The following is a 22,016-nucleotide window of genomic DNA, read 5'->3' on the forward strand; positions in this document are numbered from 1 at the left end:
ATAAAGGTAACTAGAATACTCCGTGGGGACCCTCTCTCTCTCTCTCCATAAACGAGATTTGCTCACTCATGGATTGTGGCAGATCAGGAGTCACAGGTACAGTGACAAAGAATGTACAACAGTCAATTCAGTTTGGTGACACTCAGTGTTTAATTTAGTCACTTGATTGCAAGCAGCATCCCTTTCCTTCTCTCAGAGTTAAGTCCTGAGACTGAGCTGTGCTCAGGTGCCGTGGGGCTGGAGAAGTGTCATCCTTTCCTTCCTTCACCCCTTAGGGCAGAATGCGCCAGATGTTGGATGTGCTGAAATCAGAGCTCGGCTGTTGCCAGGATGGCGAGACAGAATTAATCCATGCAGGCCAGGAAGCCTTGGGTCTGCAGGAGGAGGATGCAACAGAAGAGCTCAACTTAACCAGGAGAGGTCACAGGCCAAGGAAAGCTGCAAAAAGTGTAGAATTCCTTGAGGACTTGTCATTTAAGGAACCAAACAAACGTGAATCACTGTTATCGAGCGAAAGGAGAACGGAGACACCAAGCAGGGAGGACTCTTCAGAAGATACCACAGAAGTTATGGATGCTGCGACAGAGTCTGAGTGCCGTGGTGTGGAATTTGAAGAACACCCAGACACTTCACACACCTGTGAGGCAGCTTTAAACTTGATTGCTTGTGACAGTGATTTGGGAGTCAGAAAGGAACTTGAAGAACTTGAGGAAAACTTCGCAGACCTTCACCTTGCACATAGCTGTTTATAATAGTAACCAAAACTTACCTGTTCAACAGTGATAGAGCTCCTTCTGTGGTGAACTGCCATTTGTCAACCAGTAGTAAATTGTTTGGTTTATTTTTAGTTATTTCTGTTTAAGTCTACTAAGATCTCTCTAGCAGGATGCAATTAATTAGGCATTAATCTCTGTATCAACTAAGACCTTAAAGGATAAAAAGTTAGTTATCAGAAGAATTTAGTATATTTTGCCTGTAATTGTATAACTCAAAACAAACTTGAGAATATTAAAATTAGATTTATATTTTTAGAGCTGTAATAAGTTATGAAATATTTATTCTTTTAAATAAATTAATTGATAGTGGAGTTGTAGTCCTGCTATAAAGATCTGAGATTTTGTAGTCTACAAGAATTCAACAACTTAACATAAATGTAACATCAAACAATGTCCTCTTCCAGAATGGACAAATAGTTCCACCATGTAGTGTACTATGTTACCACTCTCAGAAGCCCACAAATGGAAAATCAAACTATTTCACAAGAAGGAAATCCAACGTTTAACAGATCTATGTAGATTAATGTAGTTTTTTATTTTCAATTCTTAAAGGAATGAGACTGCTAAGTTCGATTTCTTGCACTGATGACAGCTGTGGCATAGCATTCTGCATCAGGCTTTGGTTTTGGAAAAGGATTGAGTTGCTTACTGTTTGATGACTAGGAGTATCTGGAAGACACTTCAGGCACCTTGTACAGCAAATGGAAAAGAGGTGGTGTATTTTGTGGTAAAAGTTTAAATTGAAGTTAGCACATGCATTGCATGAAATCCACCCCAATGTCATTGTTTAATCAGAGTACAGCTGTTGCCTGACAGTCCCGTTGGTGCCGAATGAGCTCAACAGGTTCTGAGGAAATGTTGGCAGGTTACATTGTCTTGCTTAGGTAAGGAACTAGGAGAAGGCTTAGGAACCTGGATAAAGTCTGTCCCCTAATATCTCCAAGGGTCAGTTTTTAACCTTCTTCCTCCAAGGACAATCCCAAGTTGTACTAGTTCTTACATAACAGCTGCCACCAGCTGCATCACCTGCACCTCGTGGGCATTGACCAAAGTCTGTGCCTCCGTCAGCCAGAGGACCCATTGCAGCTTCAAGTAGCTCCTATAGACACACACCACTGCTTCACTTGTGAAGTGTAAACTTTCAGACAAAAAAGAAATGTCAAAAAACAGCTAAAGGAAGCCAGTCAGAGAAAAACATGTCTGGCACAATCACAGCACTGCAGTGCAGAACATGATTCCCAAAGAAAGCAGAGGGCACTTTCCTGGGTGCCTTGTCCACAGTAATAAATTGCACTTGCTGACAATGACAGGAAACCAGAATTCATTTTAGCCATGTACATGATGGGCACCAGCCTTTCATCTGCCCCACTTAGTTGACTGCCTTGTAAATCTGGCCTGCAGCATGAGTTCTCTGGCTCACTGAAAAGCAACTGAGATAATGTGAGATCTTCTTCATCTCCCCCTGAGAGCTTGTCTTGTTAAAAAGATGTGGCCACAGATCTGAGTCAGTACCATGCAGGGAGGTTTTGTCCTCAATCACAAGTAATCACAGACCTTCTCCCATCCTCAAGGAAACTTCCTCTCTATTCCTTACCCCAGAGAGCTGAACAGAAGGGATGCCCTAGGAAATTGTTTCTATTTTACGAAGAATTCTGACACAGAGGGACTGTTTTGAAAACTAAGGAGCGTGGTTAGACGTATCCAAGTATAAAGCCTCTTTTCTCCTCACACAGGACTTCACCCACTCTTGGGGCCCTCCATTCCAAGTTCTCCATTCTTGGTCAGTAATGGGAATTTAGGGGGATTTTTCCCTACCTCTCTCTACACATGTGACTTGTACATCGTAAAAAAATGTCACTCAGCAAACTTTGGCTTCTTGTCAACATGAGTCTGATTAAAGAATAAGAATTTCACTGTCAAATTCTGTAAATAAAAAAATAATGTAGGAAAACACCACAGCAGTGAACCTCACAGAAAGGCACGAGTAATGACATACTCATTTCCTGTAATACACGGAACACAAAAATAAATAAAAACAGTTCCTTGACCGTATTTCCTGTTGATGAACTTTCTCATCATCACTGACATTTTTTTCTGGATAGATGCAACTTAAAAGAGGAAATATATTGATTAAAACAGACTTTTTACAAAGAAAGTACCTGTCTGCCTAAACCATAAGTGTGAACATTTATTGGATCCACAGTGAAATGTCTGGTAAAGAACCAGAGAATCACACACCCCAGTATCCAGTAACTGGAGCAGTCAGTCCAGTCCACAGAACTGGTTTCTCTCACTGTACAGGCACTCCTATCAGATGGTGGGGAAAAAACATTCTAGATAAATGTTGCATATATAAAATAAGTTTATCTGCAGATCCAAGAGCAAATTCAGGCTGCCTTGGACTTAAGACTCTTCTATTCACGTTTACTTTAAGGTAGTACTTAAAATGTAAGTTGTTTGAAGACCTTGATGTGCAAGCTTGACCCACATCACTGATAAGATTAATCAACACTGCAAGGTTTGGGGATTTTTTCCTAAGGGTGTTGGTTGGGGTTGAATTTTTTTCTCTCATTACATTTTACTTTGTGTTATACTCGAGTCTTGGTGCAAGCAGTAGCAGAACAAGGCAGTCACACACCATTACATACCTGAGTCCTTCAGATGTAGCAAACTTAGGAGCAGTCAGCGGTGCTGATCTGCAACATAAAGACTTTTTTCTGCCCAGATTCATGTGGGCCATGAGTACATACACCACAATGTATTTTTCAAATAGACATAAGCCTGCTGGTGTTACTTCTCTAACAAAACGGCCTCTTATCTTTAAAGCTACAGTTTTGTCATCACTGCTCTTTTTTTCAAAGGTGGGATTCTGTTTATTTTCAAAGCAGAGTGGGGCTTTCAGTCATTTGAAGTAAAGATTAATGGGATCAAAGAAAAAGGTGCTTACATGTCTTAGGGGATGACCAGAAAACCACCTTCAAGCCATCCTTTTATTCTTGATTCACACAGTGTCTAAAGCTCTTAGAGAGTTTTCGTTTAGACTTAGCTGTAGAATGACTTTATGACCTTGTTTCTCTGCATTTCTATACACTTCATCATTTACAGCTATGCAAGAGTAGTTATGATGCAGCTCAACTGACAGCATTTCATGATTCAGGTACAAAGGGTTCCATCAGACAGCGGAGAAAAAAGGGCTACTTTTTCCTCACCAGTGTTTTGTGCAACTTTTATGAGTAAGAGAACTAGAACATCAGCATAAATAAAAATTAAGCCCAGGAGTTTCATTTGTAGCCCCTCAGGCAGGCTGTTCTGTTGTGGTGACAGCACAGTTTCTAACCAACAAGACATTCTAATAATGCCCTTTAGTGCACAGCTACTGTTCCTGTGTCTGAGAACCTGGGAGAGGCAACAGCCCCAGGCCACAGCCTGGGATAAGTAGAAATAGCAATGGAAAATGAATGTTAAAGAGAATACAGGAAGAAAGGACTGGCAAAAGGGAAATTGTTACTGATTTCATCTTCTGAAAAATGGTGAGACCTATTATTGGGTAGAGCACAGGTGCAGAGTAGAGATTTAGGTGCCATTTGTTAACATTGGCCTTCAAATGTATTTTAGAGCTCCCTCAATTTTTCCACCTTTGTATCATAGCACTTGTATTTGAGACCTAAAAGTTTATGCAAAGGGAAAAAAACCCACAAAATTGGAACTCAAGGTCTACTTCAGAAAGCTTTGGAGAAGTCTAGTATCCCACTCTGATTTCTGACCACCCAAGACAGGAGCATATATTGATAAGTGCAGGGCACTGCAGCTGTGTGATGTCTCCAAGACCATCAAGCTTTTTTTCTGGCACTTCGCAGGCACTTAACCTGGTGTTCTCAAGAGCTGACACCTGGTATGTACACAGATTACAAGGAACAGAACAGCAAACAGCAGTTTTAACAAAAATCATCTCTCACTCTCCAAAACAACCAAACCACATACAAGCTGTCCAATCTTCCTGTGTGCTTTAGTGAAATCTGCTTCTTTCAGAAACAACCACCTTCAGTTTGCATTCCAGTAGTATAGCAAGTGATATGCAAACAGGTGAGCATTAAATTAATCTGCCCCAGCCATTGCCCCAGCACAGGTCACAGCCAGTCAAGGGATCCAGTTTCAAAACCTGTAGCTGGTCATGGGCCAGCAGAAGCTGAGCATGTCAGGGATAAAGCATCGCTGGGAAGGGATAAGAAGAATCAGCAGTAACCACTGGTGTGACAACTCAGCTGAGCTGTAGAGCACCCATAGCTCATCTCCATTTCAGCCACCTTAAAGAAAGCCTAGGAGGACTCCAGGGTGTCATCCAGTTAAGGAGTAGCAACAGGAATTGTTAATTCAGGTGAAGGGTACCAAAATTAAGAATGAAGTGTCTAGTGGGCATGGGACTTTCTCTTCTCTGTAGACAGTCTCCAGAGCAGCTAGGTTCCTAATGGTACCTTTTAACTCACCCACTGAGCTAATTCCAGCTGACAGCAAAGGGCAGGAGGTGTCCCTGACAGCCAGGTGACAACACACAAAACTTCACTTGCATTCATCTCTGAAACCATGACACTGGCCTGCAAAAATGTAGGCTCTCAACCCAACACCATGTTTGGGGCTGGAGGAATGCCAGGCATCCCCACAGGACACCAACACAGGCTGCTGCTGCTGCTGTGCCCTTGCTGCTCTTGTAGATCACAGGCTTCAGCACACACAGGTTCCCCTGCAATCCTTCCAGCCCTGCCACATTGGGGGAATGAAATCAGACCTTGAGAAGGGCAAGGAAAGGCTACATAAATGGAGTAGGGAGGCCTCTGAAACCTGAGAAATTCGGGCAGGGCCTCAGGCTGGCAGGCAACAGAGCTGCGCTGTCCCATTCTCGTAGAGGACAGGCAGCGTGATCTGTAGCACGAGGTGCAGAGCTCTCTGCAGTTATCCCAAGAATTCAGCAAGCCCGTAGGATTCCCCTTACAGTATCTGTGTCAAGGCTGCAGCATATCTTACATCTCACAGCAGCCAGAGACTGGTTCCAGATGAGTAACACAACTATGAGGTGACCCCAGCTCTTCCCATATCCATTTCTCTCACTCATAAGCATGCTCACATGCCAAAGAAGTGAAGCAACGTGTTAAAGGCCATCAGCTCTCCTGTCAGCCTGAGAATTCCTTGCAGGACCTCAGAGGTGTGGCCTCTCCAATCAGAAATTCAGCTCAGAGGCATTTGGCACTCTGCTTTTCCCCAGCGTTTGACACAAGTGAAACCAGCATGACACAGCACAGTTTTGAAAGCTGGCTATGAGGCTTCCCAAAAGCTGGGCACAACCATCTAACAATGGATTGTAAGAGCTGATGAAACTTTCATCTTGGTTTTCCCCTCCCCAGACACAACCTTGCATAATGGCTACTCCCATCCCACCCTGACAGTTTTTAGTCTTTACAGGGAGTTTCAGGCTATACATCAGTCATTAAAGGCCCTTGCTATGGCTTTCCATAGGATATGTTTTCTCCATGGCTCCTCCTCCCTATTTGAACATCTTAGAGTCTTTGTTCAATGCACTTTATGGTGCTAACAGATCTCCCCAAAGGATCCTTGGGCACGTCTCCCCAGCCAGCTCCTCATTCCTCCCTTTACCTGAGGAAGCAGCTGGCAGGTGAGAGCACAGCCCTGCCATGAAACACTGTGGTGCAGTCTCAGGTACACTCCAGTAACAAAGCTGAAGGGCAGGTGAGTGGTAGGATGGGCCACCCTGTGGCCAAAGAAACGTTCCCAAATATCAGGAAATTCAACCTGTAATATTTGTGCAACATTTCCACAATGTCTATTACCCTCAGTTCTGCTTATTTGTCATTACTTAAACATCAGCACTGTGCAGAGGGATAAGGCTGACCTTTTGTCCTGAAAACAGACTCAAACAGAGCATTTTACTTCCAGCTTGATGGCATATATGAACTGAAAATCCTAAACTCACCATCCTAACACCATGGCACTAAGGACTAATTTGCTCTGACTGCAGGGAGTGCATACACTCAGCAATGCTCCTTATTTTGGGTAGATCGAGTTTTTTTGCAGTGCATCAAAGCTACTGCATCTGATACCTGTCATTTGGATTCCTGTTGCTGTTCTGGTTGAGCTAGAAACTTCTCTCATCAGCTCCAGTGTACCAAGTCCTGGGGCTGTTGCCCAAGAAAGCTTCTGGCCAGATGTGCCAAATCCAAGCATCAAGTCACAACCCTGTCAGCCAGCTCTGGGTACCAGAAGTCTCTAATGGGGATTTTACATTGGCTGGAAAATAATAGCTGCAGTTTAAAACCATTTGGATTTAGAGGAAATTTAGGTTTCTGAAGATAACTATGCCAGAGGTCTAAAACCAGTATAAATAATAAGTGGGATCAAAACTGCTGAATACTTTACCATGAACCTCTGGTCCCAGGAAGTCCCATTTTCCTCTTCTGATTTTGAAACCATGTCTAATAAAAGAGCTTTGGTCACACAGAACATTGCACAGGACATTCCCCAGGACTTGGGAACTGATCAGACAAGTACAGATGTATCTATAGTATGTAACTGTCTTACCTTAAGCTGATGAATGCCTTCAAACTGAGTGCACCTAGAAGGCAAAAACTTGGTTAAAAGCCTGCCTGTTTCAGATGTAGAGAGGTGGACAACACTCTAGACATTTAGCAAAGACAAGGGAAATGCAATTGTCCAGTGTGAAACTATAATGCCCAGTGTGCAATTCTTGTGTGTAGAACAACCTGTTGCATTACCTCCCTTTTTAACTCAGTGTCAATTCTAGAATGAAAATAACTTCAGTGCTAGCTGTTGGCAGCAGCTCCAGTGATGGTAACCATACAATCAACTGTTTCTTCTCTCACATGCTTTTACAAAAGGGTTCTCCAACTTTCAGAAGTTTGTAATCCCTCCTACAGTTAAATGTTGGAGGGAAACTGTAAGTTCAGTACCAAAAACAGCTTTAGAAAATGCAAAACGTGAAAAATTACGACATGGCAGCAGGCACAAGATTTTCCTGCCACAAAGATGACACCAATTAGTACTTGCAGCACAGGTTTTTTACCCAGTACTTGCAGCACATTAGAAGAAGTATCACACCTTTGTGAACTGTAGGCAAAGTCTCAGCCTAGGACCACACATGAACAGTAAGTTCTTGGGTTTTTCCTTTAATAATGGAACAACAAAAACCCATAATTGCTTCAAATATTTATTTCCATGGCAAAAATAGACTATAATATATTCATTTCACATATATTACATTCAGTAATACAAGCTTTTCTGTCTATGAAACACAATTTATACATTGTTTTACAAACCAATTTCAGTTTTACAAGAATTAAAGCTGGTTTGATTATACATTTTTACAGTATTGGTGGCAAGACAGCAAAAAACAGACATGTTAACCACTAGCTTAGTACTAGAAAATAATACTTCATGTTTGCTACTTTTAAACAAAGCCCCATTTAAATCCTTGCATACTGGCTCAACTGAAAACTGTAGAAAATGGAGCCAGATCCTGTGCTCCTCTGACACTAAGGACTCAATCCCACAAAACTGCCGATAGGTTTTCAAACACCTGTTTGCTTTTAATGAACCAGGAGGTTTCAGCAGTGTGCAGGAGTGTACATACTTGCTGATTTGCCAGGTAAAGCCTTTTAAATTTCCATCCAAGTGCCCCCAGAAAAGCCACAAAGAGCACAGATAAGTTGGGTATTTCAAAGCAATTTAAGCAAGTATCTTTGTAAAGAGCATACACACCTTGTCTGTCAGAATTATCCAGGATTAGCAAGGTAACAGACTGGATAATTTTACAGTGGGTTTCTCCATCAAATTTCCTACCATTCTAAAAATTAATGGCATTTGTAATGTCTTTGAAGTATATGAAAAGAAAGTTTCCTAAATTTACCTAAATATTTCCAAATGGAAAAACAGCATTTAATTCCCTTTATAAAAGTTAGGCACCTTCTGAAACTGTGCTCAAAAAATTAATAATTTGGTAGTTTTGATTGCTGCATATCTGAACCAAAAGAACATTACAATATCTACAGACTTTTGACTTGCCACAGGTTTGATCTGTTGTAAACTCTGTTCATTAGATTCTTTACATTTGATTTCTATCTTCATTCCTTAAGTAGAGTTGAAGAATACACTTCAACAAAACAAACACACTAGAGGTTATTCTTCACCACTGAATGCAGCATGATGTGGAAAATAGCAAAGAATAGAACCAAAGGCTATTCAGCAACAGTTTTTGAAATGCTCATTTAAGTTAACAAATCCTTTTTATTCAGTCCAGTTAGACCTTAATGTAACATGTGATGCCAACAGAGTGCACCAAGTTAGCTGGTCCCCAGCAAGATCGTACTAAGAATTTATTTTTAGCTTCTCTTTTTACAGGCACATTTGCAACAGCAGGTGAATGTTTAAGCTGTTTTCCCCTTACCTTAGCACAGTACTATACTGTTTTAATGTCACTGTGTGGCAAATGCTGCACTGCATCAGAACTTCTAAGCACATGGTAAATTCCACATTTCAAGAGCGTCACTGTTAGCCCAGCCTTAACTTGGTGCGACTCATACCAACTGTAAACACCTGGCTTCATTCAAAACATAGTTAGACTTTTGAATCATCTTACCTACATCCATTAGAAATTATCACTGCAAAATTGCAAGTATGCCTATTCCCCCTGCCCTTTGTATCTGTAAAACCAGAGACTGTGGTTTGAAAAATCTGACCTTTAATAAGTAAACAGAAATTGAGCTGACAGATTGCATTCAATACATTTGGAAAGGAAGAATATGTAAAAATAACAGAGCCTCTGAAAAAATATTTGGAGTTTAAAAAAACACATTTTAAAAAGCCAGTAAAAATAACACCTATGACTACATATTCACTTACCCTACCATGCCATGAAAAACATACCATATGACTCAAACCCTACTAGCAGCTCTACTTTGGATACAAAACATTCCAAATCCTCCTCCAAATGCCTTCTGCCACTCCTCAAATCCTCACTCTCTATGTCCACAATTTTGTACTTGCACAAGAAAATTTCTTTTGACCTCTCATCTACTTTTCTTTTGAATGCTGTACTTTCCTGCATGCACATTCCTGCTGCATTCTTTTGGTTAATTCTTGTAATCTGTATTTAAATTTAAAGCAGACATGGTATTCGTGCTTCATGGGCTCAAGCTTTCATTGGTAGCAAGCCCATTTTAATTCCTACAGCAACATGAAGAGCTGCAGGAATTTTGCCTCTTGCAGGGCTGGACTCTGGCTTCCACAACTTTGCACTATCAGAAAAAACCCCAACCTCAAACACTAATGCACTAAGTTCTCAGCAACTGAAGCACTGATTCTTTTAAATTGATTAATTTGAACTACTGAAATAGAGTAATACGTTCGTTGTTTTTAAGTCTAAGGATTAAGTAATGCTATTGATATTAAAACTGAGGTCTCATTACACAGCTATGATTAACAACCCTGCAGTTTCCAAGTTTGGTCCAGAAGCCATCAAAACCTATGAGCCACTCAACTTTAACAGCTGCTCCAACACAAAATATGCAGCAGGAGCAGCAGCCTCAGTCTTACTTATTAAACTGAAAGGAGCTATTTTGGAGAAGATTGCTCCAAGTGTTGCCCACTTCAAAAAGAGCTACACAGGATTAGAAGAGGAGCTGAACATAAAATGTCAAGAATCTTTTCCACTTTAGTAAAAATTTATTTTACCTTTATTTGCTATTACTGCACTTTACTTTTTTTTCTACATGTTGGTGATAATTTAGAGCAGCTTTTCATTCATAGAGATACAGGAACACTGTATTGGTCACCTGCTTTGAATTAAATGTATTTCTACAAATAAACCGTAGCACACCCTGTCCTTTTATTATTCACTTTTCTAAAAGGTATTCCAATGAGAGAAATACTAAGGCATAAAACTTTTCCTACTCTTCCTGGGGGACAGTAGAAAAGGAGAGCACTACTGTGCAGGCTGCAGAGGCTATGCAAAACTCCCCTGTGCACCTCAGAGCTTCTTCCTCACCCAACAGGGCCAGGGGGGACCTGCAGTCTAAACCTAGCCCAGCTGTCAGTGACTTCTTTGTAACGGACAGGGCTCTGACTCAGCTTCTTAGAGAAGAGGTTTTAGCCCAAGACTACAAAGATTCACTGGCCAAAAAAAACTCTCATCAGAGCAACCAAGAAAGAAATCAAATCAGCAGAAGTCCTTACTACAGTTCGCACGTTCTTCTCCTGTCTCTTCATATAATTTGATCCTAGAAAGCATCTCCTACCTCGTCAACAAAAGACCACCAAATCTGTCTCTTGGCAGTATATAGCACCTTTATTTGTCCCTGAGAGCTCTGACATCCCTAGAGATCAGCATTATCTTTGCCATTTGCTGCAAGAATTCTTCATACAACTTTTCTTACTAAACAAACTCTGTTCAAATCTTGCATAATCATCTGATTTCATCCCCATAAAAACAGATGCACATTTGGCAAAATTGGACAGGCTTTTAGAGAAATTTTAAGCTTTTTGACAAATAAATCCACCTCCGACTCACACTGTGAGTGGATTTGGACAGTGGATATTCTTATAACATCCAAAACTTCATGAAGCACCCAGCACAACTACATGTAAAAATGCATCCCTTTTCAAGGCTCAGAACAAAAGTGCTAAAAACTGAATTATATTTCATAAGTTAACTGAAAATCTAAACAATGGTTTAAAAAACTTTTTTTTTAAAAGAAAGTTGTGAAGTTTAATTTCATTTGGTATCTAGAAGAGAAACTGCTCATTTTTAATGCTCACTTGGAGCCATATGCTTACAAATAAAAGCAATCCTACCGTATTCAGTAGAAAAACTCACATGAAGTCAAGGCTAATAAGGTCAAGTCTATTGCTGCAAAACCAGACTGCTGATGGACAGAACTGGAAGCTGAAGGGGAGGAGTGTCACACTAAAAAAACAAGACTGTGACTACCACATTTGAGCACAACCACCTCTAAAAGTGAACACAACTTCTTTCAGCTAAACAAAAAAATAAGCCCAAAGACACACATTTCCTCACCCACCTCAGATAATCCCATAAATACTGGATTAAATAGCTTGTTATGACTGCTCCTTTTAATGCCTTGCAGCCGATGCTCTGTCTCAGAAACTGAAGTTCTGAGTTGTCCATCATGCTTGAAGTTCTGGTTGTCCATCATGTCATTAAAACTGCTTCTATCAGTTTATGAAGATCACAGTGCAAAGCTTAGAAATGGAAAAGGTACAAGCTACACTTTAGAGCCTGCCCTCCCATTCAAAAAGATTTCTGCAGATAGAAGTGAACTGTGGCAAAAATTAACAATGTTTTTAAAACACAGCATGATACAAACAGCTAAGTATGTTTGCTTCTTTCAGTACTTCTGTCAACATAGATATGTCAGACTGGTATGTTTGCAATGTTTATATATAAAGAATCGGTCTTCAGTAGCCGGTTTCCTCTGGACTTCCAGTTTTAGATTTGGCAATTAATCGTTCCTAGGCATTTTATATAAGAACCACATTTCTTTTCCCTAGTCTGAAATATTCAATCTAACTGATACTGAGAGTACAACAAATCAGACTGCTTCCAAGCAGACCTAAAAGCACTAGATCAATATTGTGTACCTAAAAGTAATGTATTTTGTATAAAATGACATATTAGCACAATGTCATTCGAACCATGTGTTAAAACTTCATGGAAACCGCTTATCACAGAGAAAATTGAGGCAACCTATTTATACTTCTTAATTCTTGTTTTGGGACATAACTATTGTTTTGAAGGTGGTTTAATAGTTTCCAAATCCTTGTTAGAGATCAGAAAAATAACAATTTCAGCACTAATAAACCTGATTTTTAGTTTCCTTGCATTTCACTAAGCCAGTATCAAGGGAAATGTACACAACCATGCCTGCAGACTGGTCTACTGTAGCATTTTTTCTAATTAAACCAGATCTCTAAAAACTATAGCTCAGTTTGGAATAGGGATTTTCAACTCAGCATCTTGAAAGGCAGCTAAAACCACACTGTCCCCACTGAAAAACACAGAGGATTATTTAGGGATATCGTCATTTGAGCAGCCCAATGGGACAAAATGGAAACCACAGTAGGCTGTACCTGCCTCCTTTAGGTCCATGCCACAGCCACTGACTCAGCCACCTACACAGCTACAAAATTACTCACACCCCCAGTGTTTCCTCTAAGAGCTCTACTTCTGCAAGTTCTCAAATGTTCTTCATTGCAACGCTGCACAGCATCAGCAAAATCTGCTCTAGCACTAACAAAATAATCTGGGGGAGTCTACAGAAACTTCCAGTGCTTTACTGGCTTTCTTGCCTGGGAACATTAACATTTTTTTAAGGTCATCTTTGCACTGTGTAAACCAGCAATCATAGCTGCCACACCTCCTTCATTATGTTTCATACAATCATTTCCACTTCACCACTCTGCACCTTCCTGCTCCTGTTTTGGTTCTCTCACTTCATCAACTTAAAAAGCTCTTCTTAAAATAACAGGTTAGTAATGGTATATTACCAAATGAAACAATGCATGATTATAGACTCTATATTTAGCTACATAAATAACAGAGCAAAAAAAAAGTGCTTAAAACATTTGCATCCACTTTGATTTCAGCCAGTAAAATCAAACTGTCCTCTAAATATATGAATAATACTGAATATGTACTTTCTCTCATCCATTTGTTTCCAATAACCTCGTAGATACTTAAAGTACTTTTCCCCTGCCTGTTGCAGGTAAACATGCCTCCTCTCAAATGAAAGTTATTATCAGTTACCGTTATCTTTCACTTGTCTGTTCTATTACATGGCACTACAACTCACTACCATCAGCTTCCCTAGAACTTTCTGCATGATTTTTGAAAAGTTGGTTCAAACATTGTCAGTCTTCCCCTCTGAAAATATTTCTACGTTTAAAAAGCTTTCTGTTGTGGTGGTTCATTTTTTTTTTAATTTAAAAATCTCAAATATAAAAATAACTGTCCTTAAAGCAACAGCTTGAAATATTTAAGAGCTGCTAATTTTTCAAAGTAAACCAGAGGAAACCAAATGTTTATTTTACAAAATGTAGATGTATTGTTCTAAATATAAAATTGAAAGCAGAATCAAACTGCATAAGACCTTGACATTCCCAAGGGGCAGGTTTCTGACCCCATGTGCACCTACAGATTTTAGCTTTTGCACAGTCAACAATTATGTTTCAAAACATACTGTTAGTAAATTTGTACTATATACCTCCATTCCATAAGATTCTTATTTTGCTCAGAGTAACACCACTCTAAAGAACGTGTGCAAGTACTACAGACCAGTACAAGTAAAATCATTCCTTCATGTGACTGTGGCTGAACATGGGAAGAATTCAGCCCAGCAAAGATCCTGCTGTGCAGGGACTGTTACACTGACTCACATTTAACAGTCACATGGCAGCCCTAAATGGTAACTCTGTGATTCATCATATGAAGAAAACACCAGTGAGAGCAGGTCTGGACAACTCTGATTTTTTTCTGTAAACTGTTGCAGAGTCTCTTAGGAAGTGGCAGGGGTTAGATAAGTCTAGAACTTTTGAGAAACTGAATGAGAACTCCATAGACGAAAGTGTACTGAGAAAGAGTCTGCACCATCATCATTCTCTGCTGCCTCAACATATCCAGCACTCGTGGGATGTCCAGCATCTGGAAGAAGAGAAAAAAAAACATTAAAAGTGACTGGTGAGCAAGGAAACTGGCTTGCACTTTCCCAGCAGAAGGTTTAGAGCAGTACCTTAGTGATCTAAGGACAGAAACAGCTGTTCTGATTTCAGCTCTGACAATTCATTGCCTATGCCTGCAGTATGGACTGCCCTACACCACTGATCATCTGGGAAACATGCATAATGGTAAAGTTAATCTCATGAGGTATTGGCCTTCACAAATCTAATGGCTGAAAAGGTCTATCACAGTATTAGGAGAGGGATGCACAATGAAACAATGTGTTTGTTGAGTTTCAGTTGACATATTATATTACTAATGAACATTTTACAGCTGTCCATTTTTAGCTAGAAGTTGATAGGACTGATTTCATTGCATTAAACTACCACTTTGTCCTCTACTGAGACTGATACTGCAAATACACTGCACTTAGGAATGAAATAATAACAAGTACAGAGACTGGGTACAAAGCATGTTCTTGAATATGACCCATTCTAATTAAGGCAAGGAGCGGTAAAGTCAGGATGAAATCCTGAAATATGCTCAGTGGCCTAAGGCATAACTTGCTCCACTCAATGATTCAGCATCTTAGGGAGTCAAGAATCCAAATGAGTATACCAGTGCCTGGTGTGCATGTGGGTAGCTCTGGAAGATTATTAATTCTGCTGAATTCCCAAGAGTCATTTTAAGCACAGCTGCAAGGCCTCTCCCAACGGCTGCTCAGATGAACAGCCCTAACATATTTCAGGCAGGTGACTTACCTTTCTATTACCTGACATCATTTAAAGCACAAGCAAGAAAAAGAGCTCACCTCATTGTGTTCCAAGCAGGCGATCATGATCTCTGCCAGTATGACCACTCCAGTCCGTCCCACACCCGCACTGCAGTGCACCAGCAGGGGAGGATTAGAGCTTTTAGGGTCTGCTGTGCTGTTTGTGTGGCGCCGCACTGACTGGATCTCCTCCAAGTACGCTGTTCAGTTCAACAAGATAAGAACAGTTAATTTGGGAGATGCAGCCCCATAAGCTATGTTGTTATGCTGTATGACCAACAGAAAGCAGTAATTTAACAATCAACATGCCACAGGAAAATGATACATTGTATAAATCACAAGTTATACCCCAACCATAGCAATACAGATCTATAAGGATCATCTAACTATTGTAAGGATTTCCTTGCCTTGTTCCCCTATTCCTACTAAAGATTGCTTGTGGCCATCTTGCTACTGCTGCAACATACTCAAATGTGTAGTATGGGGTGCAGTTATGTTTTATTCTATATGGACTTCTGGTAAATGACTTGCTTGAGACAGAAGGAGTCACTTTAATAAACTGCCAGGTATATTTTTGCAGGATATATATATATATATCTCCTGCAAAAAATATAATCCGGTATCTCTTGCTGGTGTGAAGAAACCTTTCACAATGGAATGCTTGGCATACTCATCAAAAGTTACTTCATATATAGCAGCCATCTTAGAAGGTATTAAAAAAACACCACAATCCACATGCCAAAATAAAGCTATTAAATACAACTTACATAAGAATCCCTTTAAATCTTCTGGACAGCCATGCTCTGGCCAGTCAGTATACTGCAAATGCCAAACCGTTCTCTCCTGTCCTGTGAGAAGATGTTTAATCTTCAAACCTGTAGTTGCATAGCAGCCTGAGTCGGTTCGGAACCGCGTGGTAATCTTAAATCTTCCGTATGTCACAGTGTTGTGTCTTGAACCAAGACGTGGCCAGTATCTGAAGCTTTTTTCTCTCCCGCTTTCCTTAAAAGTAAAACACTTGCTTAACAAGAAACCCGAGAACATTCATACAACTAATGTTCTGTAGTAACAACTGCATCTCTCCTCAACTAAGTCGTACTAGCGTGTTACAGCCTCTTACTGAGGAAACCAACTTTCCAGCAGAGAGTTTGCAAATTCATTTCTCTGCCAAGGAAATCAAGACAGAAAGGGGTCACTAGAAACTTACCTTTGATTGGTCTATCTGTTGGAACAAAGATCCCCTTCCTCCAACAGATTGTTTAAAAAAAATCATTGTGGGATTTCTGGGAGAAACCTGACCCAATTTATACTCACTTCCTCTGCCGTCACCATAGCTATGATCGCAATCCCTTGTTCCCAGATCATCTGCCAGAAATCCTGACACGTATTCTGCAAAGGGCCCTGTGTGGCAATGTAATCCCACTCTATGCCACCAACAGAGATCTGTAAAAAGAAAGATACTACATTAGTAATTATTGAAAACCCTCTCCCCAGTTCTAACGTCAGACATTTGAAGTTGCACAAAATGAAAAAATACTGCAACACCACAGAAGTAGAAGCCCATTGTGAGTTATATCTGCCCCATTTTTTAGCTGCACCTTGTCACATTAGATGCAGAAGAGACACAATTGTAAAGGTTCAAAGCTAAATAAATGTCTTTTATATCATAAGCATCATGTAAAACTGAGAAAACAAAATTGTATTTCTCTTTTGTGAATTTAAGGTATTTTAGCAAATTCAGGTTTAGAGAAGCTTTCATACCCTGGTGCTGTAAATATTATTACAGTACTGGTTGTTATTTCCTGAAAAAAAATACTTTCTTGATTGACAAGGGTCAACATTTGTGAATGAAGCAGAAAAACTATGATGCCATGTCTACAAATTTATTAAAAGAAGACAGTAACACAACTAAAAGTGCTGCTTTGACAATCCCAATTCTTTACAGAAAAGAAGGCATGAAGCCAACTGTACTTGCCCTTAGAGCAGATAAACGTATTGAAAAATGAATGAACTGCCTTCCAGGTTCTTGAAGTCACCTTTCAAATTCTTTTTAAACAGAGCTTAAAGAGTTAAGGATGGGGAAAGAGGGCAGCTGAAGATTTTGAAAAAGCCAATTTCCCCCTGGCTCTGGCAGTTCCTTTAACCATCCAAAAAAGCTTAAGCTAGGAGCTAGCTTACTGCCCATTGTGGATATAGTCTAAGAGTACAGAAAAAGAAAAAACAGTGATTGTCACTGTATCTCAAAAATAGTCATTGCAGAGGATCCCAATTTGTTTTAAACCTGTTTGCCTCCTTAACTCTGGGAAGAATTGACATGCCTTCTGTTAGCAGCAATCCCCAGAGAGGGAACACAGAAAGGAGACAGTAGATCAAATCAACACCAAAGCAAAATGCAAAGATCCCTCCAATAATTAACCCTCCATTATTCTAGGTGATTAGGAAAACAGGTTCCTGCTTTCCCCAAAGAAACCTCTGGAGCAGAAAAAAAAGTAAGAGGGAGAGAGACAGAGGGGTCGTCACTCATCTTACCAAACCAAAATCAATAGTCGAATGTATTTTTAGTTACCGCATTAACTGGGAAGTTTTTCTCCCAGAGTATTTCTCTCACCTTGATGTGAGATGCATTGATGTAACCCGTGTTATTCTCTTTGGTTGGGACCAGCTCTACCCTGGTATCATCGTAAGGAAGGACGTCCTGGAAGCGGTTCCTCTCAGCATTCTCCGGCAGCCGAGCTATGGAGCACTCGCCATCCATCAGCCTCTTCTTCTGCACGCGCTCGTACTCGGTGAACACCATCCCCTGCTCCAGCCGCTGCTCCAGGACCCTGCACTGCAACACACAGCACACACAAACACACAAAGTCACCTGCTGAGGTGAGCCTGTCTTAACAGAGAACTCATGAAGGATAAAAGTTATGTATTTTCTTCTCCTACATACTTCTTCATTGCTTTTCCAGCTAATAATGTTTCCACAAACATACCAGAACAAATTAGAGGCAACCCTAACCAGCAGGAATTTTGTTCAAGTGAAAACTAAGCAGCCTGTTATACTTCACTAGGTCACAAAGATTTATGTGGATACTGCTGGTAAAGGAAAAATTACTTCATAGTTTCTGTAAAGGCAGCCCAGCTGGGGAGAAAAAAATTGACCAACCAGACAGCTATGCCATACTGCATATTGCTTTAAATACCTTTGATCCACCTGCTCAATATAGCAGCTAGATGACATCATTTGAAAGGTTTCCTTTAACCTTATAATAATAAAAAACCCCGAAAATAATAATAAAACCCCCCACAAACTTAATATTTTTGGATGGAGAAAAACTAGATTTTGCTTTAAAATTTTGCAGGAAAAACTAAATTTTGCAGGAAAGCTGCTTTAGAAATTTGCTGCAGTTAAAGTATAAACCCAGAATTTTTTCTAATAGTATAATTCAATCTTTTTTATTCAATAAACTGCTCCCTCCTCCTCTTTACTCTTTTGAAACCAAGTTGTTTCGAAATCATAAGACACTTCTGGAATTTCTGCATCTCTTTGCCAACAATAAGGACGAATAATATGTAAGATTTCAGCCAGAAAATTTCATCTATGTCACATGTTCCCTGATTCCCACAGCAACTGCTCTGTGGTATCAGGTCATAGAAGTGTCTTATATCAAGTAAGTATGCCAAATGTAGCAGAGGAAGGTGTAAACTTCCATCATATGCAATTTGCACATCATTACATCAACCGTACAACCTCCTTTATTGTCTTTAAGCTAAATTCACATATTTAAACTGATAATAATATGAAGCTGAGCAATGAACCAGGCACTGAATCAACACAAAGCTTATCTTCTAAAATATCTGTACTCCTGACTTCCTTTTACATCACATGTCTACTTTGCATTGCCTCAACTGTTTTAGGAACTACTCCCATTTCACAGTATTTATTCTACCCCTATGACACTGCCTGAAGAGAAAGTGTAGTGACATGACATTGTCATAACTTGACTGTATGGTTTCTTCCTTGCCACAACGCTTTGGGCAGAGCTAGCTGAATACAAACACAGCTGAATGCAGTAAAGGTCAGTCCAGAAGGAGATGATAGCTGTAGGTAAGAGAAAATAACCAACACAGGTACTAAACCTGTATCTCAGAAACACAGTGTTAATTTTTGTCCCTTAGCATCTCAAGCGATGCATATGTAGTTCAACACAATTTTTACTGAGTGATTTGCAATTAATTTTCTTGGTCTGTTTATTTAAAATGCAGCTGATAAGAGCAGGGCTTTTCCCTCAGGTTCTAATCCCTAGATTAGATACCTAGTGACTAGAAACAAAGTTAAGCTAGAGGGCACCTGCAGCTGAGGATGCCCAACCATGCTCAGAATCAGATTCTATAGAGACCACTGGCTGCAGAATGGGCAGTAATCTCTGTAGAATTTGGTGTATCTAGTTGCTCCCTGGTCATATGTGTGATGGCAGCGCTGCTCTTCACAGCCTGTCACAGCCTGAATATTGACAGTATTTCACTTTCCCGTACTTATTTAATGACACATGAGACAGGCCGAAGCATATTTACTGATGTTTTTTATCCTGACACAAGCTGATGGAGTCTTATATTTCTCAAAGAATGATCCTCAAATTCTAGAACCTGACCTCTCACTGATCTTTTGCTGAGTTTAAAATTTCAGCATATCAAACAAGTTCCATCTATATTTTATGGGCTCTACATGAAGAAAACAGAGAAATACAATCTGCACTTGTAATCTGGGGATGCATTTTAACTGCAAGACTTACTCCAAACACCATATGAATTACTAATAATTGCAAATAAAATCAATCTCCCACTCAGAATTTCCACACCTTTTCACTCTGGTGAAGCCAAAATAAAGAAAGAAAGCAGGATGAGTTGCACAAAAATATATCAGTAGGTACTAGTTAATTCACTTCCTGTTTGTTTAAAGGGTAAACTATAGTTGAATCACTGTCATAAAGGAAAATCTGAGTTACACCTAATACTTCTGGCAATGACTTGTCAATCAGGAATCTTTTTATTTTGTTTCTATTCCCAGCATTTGAGTTGCCTTAATACGAAGCATTTTACAGTCAATAAAATGTACCATTCATAATAATGTACTTTTGAAAAATTGCTAGTGTAAATCAAGCATTAAAAAACTTGAACATACTCGTTCATCATTTGTTGCTCTTGTTGATTCTTCCTTCCCCTCATCTGGCAGAGGCATTCTAGTCAATGCCAGTCCATTTAGGGCAGCTAGCTTCAGAGGCCCAATTTTTTTTCCATCATTTTTATTCTTTTTCATACCCTGCAAAAGAAAGCTAAAACTTGTAAATATTTTTAAATATATGATGAAGTTATAAAGCAGAGACCAGATGAGTTCAACTAAGCAAAAGATACTTCTCTATCCCCTTTTGTGAACAGCTCTGACATTTTTCTTTGATAAGCACTGCAGTGAGAGATTAGGGTGGTGGGACTACATTCCTCCAAGGACTTAACACAAGTCTGTCTTCATTCCAGACAGGTTAATGAAACTGCATGAGAATGACAATTGTTCTCTACAAAGTGCATGACTGAGGGTATGAGGTGGCAACTTTGGATAATAAACATTCTTGAACAGACCTGGGATCACTTCCCAAACCCAAAAATACAGCAAAATGATTCATTACTAGGCTATTCAGTTTGCAGGCACTCTTCTTCCCTATAATCAGGCAACGACCATATACCTTTAAGATATGTGGATATAGTTAAGTGGTTTACTAAGTTTGCAACAGACTTGACACACAAAACATGAACACACAATTGCAGACAGATTTGAGTCCTGGACCGGGCCATGAACCTAAATTACAGAATTACCATCCATGATTTGAGGAAAAATATCAAAGGGGAATTTCTATGAGAGAATCAATTCAAATTATTCTTTTAAAAAGGATAAGAGGAAACTTCATCATTCCTGCCATTACTAAGTTTAATTATTAACAAAAATACACTGAAAATATGAGCACATATGCCGCTTGAACGATAATCAATGCTTTCAAAAGTTAAATGGTGGTAAGAAATAGGAAGACAAAGCTAAGAGGATGAGACTACATTTAAAAGTGAAGTGAACACAAACACAACAATGAAAGTCCATTGAAAAGCAAAATGTGAAAGTATTGGTAGCTTTTCAAAGCAAGGGGCCAGCTTTGTAACTAGGATATTCATCTCAATTATGAATACAGAAAGGTAATGTTCTGTATTATGCAACACTCTTAAATGTTTCTGAACTAGAAACTGCTACGAACGCTTTTAATGAAAAAGTTTTAATATTAATTTCATTCAAAGGTTGACAGGAACATGTCATAACTACGTAACTGTCAAAAGGAAAAGCAAGGTATGATTTTGGTAGACACATTACTGTCTGAAAATGTATCTTTTGGAGAACAAAAACTGAGTAACTATCTAAATGTGAACACAAGGAGGAAGGTATCCCTTTCTTTCCCCTATATTCATATTAAGAAAACAGAAGAAAGAAGATGTAGATAAACATACACAATTGTAAAATGAATTTAAGCTGATAGAGGTTCATTTCATTGTGTTCAGCTCCATGTCTAGCACATCTGACAGACAAATACTTGTGAGCAGAATAACTATTTCAATACATAGCTTTTGCATAAGGTTAGTTTTTGCAGTATCTGCTGTTACCACAACAGTACAAGTTACATAGCAGCTC

At 39.6% G+C, this 22,016-nt stretch overlaps 2 protein-coding genes across 6 annotated transcripts in view; one reads left to right on the plus strand and one right to left on the minus strand.

Moving 5' to 3' along the window:
* SPATA7 (spermatogenesis associated 7) overlaps positions 1 to 2,910 on the plus strand; it is a 35,703-nt gene extending 32,793 nt beyond the window's left edge. For all 4 annotated transcript variants that reach the window (XM_066188624.1, XM_066188623.1, XM_066188625.1 and 1 more), the window contains one exon: positions 276 to 2,910. In XM_066188624.1, coding sequence (XP_066044721.1) covers positions 276 to 752 — 477 coding nt within the window. In that variant the 3' untranslated portion in view covers positions 753 to 2,910. The remainder of the gene's footprint in view (positions 1 to 275) is intronic.
* Positions 2,911 to 8,005: 5,095 nt separating this feature from the next.
* PTPN21 (protein tyrosine phosphatase non-receptor type 21) overlaps positions 8,006 to 22,016 on the minus strand; it is a 45,497-nt gene continuing 31,486 nt past the window's right edge. For both annotated transcript variants that reach the window (XM_066188629.1, XM_066188628.1), the window contains 6 exons: positions 20,475 to 20,612; positions 17,913 to 18,134; positions 16,619 to 16,747; positions 16,072 to 16,306; positions 15,344 to 15,504; positions 8,006 to 14,517 (listed from right to left, as the gene is read on the minus strand). In XM_066188629.1, the coding sequence (XP_066044726.1) occupies positions 14,389 to 14,517; positions 15,344 to 15,504; positions 16,072 to 16,306; positions 16,619 to 16,747; positions 17,913 to 18,134; positions 20,475 to 20,612 (1,014 nt within the window). In that variant the 3' untranslated portion in view covers positions 8,006 to 14,388. The remainder of the gene's footprint in view (positions 14,518 to 15,343; positions 15,505 to 16,071; positions 16,307 to 16,618; positions 16,748 to 17,912; positions 18,135 to 20,474; positions 20,613 to 22,016) is intronic.

This window comes from Chamaea fasciata, unplaced genomic scaffold (genome assembly GCF_029207755.1).
Source record: "Chamaea fasciata isolate MVZ Bird 193981 ecotype frontalis unplaced genomic scaffold, bChaFas1.0.hap1 SCAF_7, whole genome shotgun sequence".
In the NCBI taxonomy this organism is placed as follows: domain Eukaryota; kingdom Metazoa; phylum Chordata; class Aves; order Passeriformes; family Sylviidae; genus Chamaea; species Chamaea fasciata.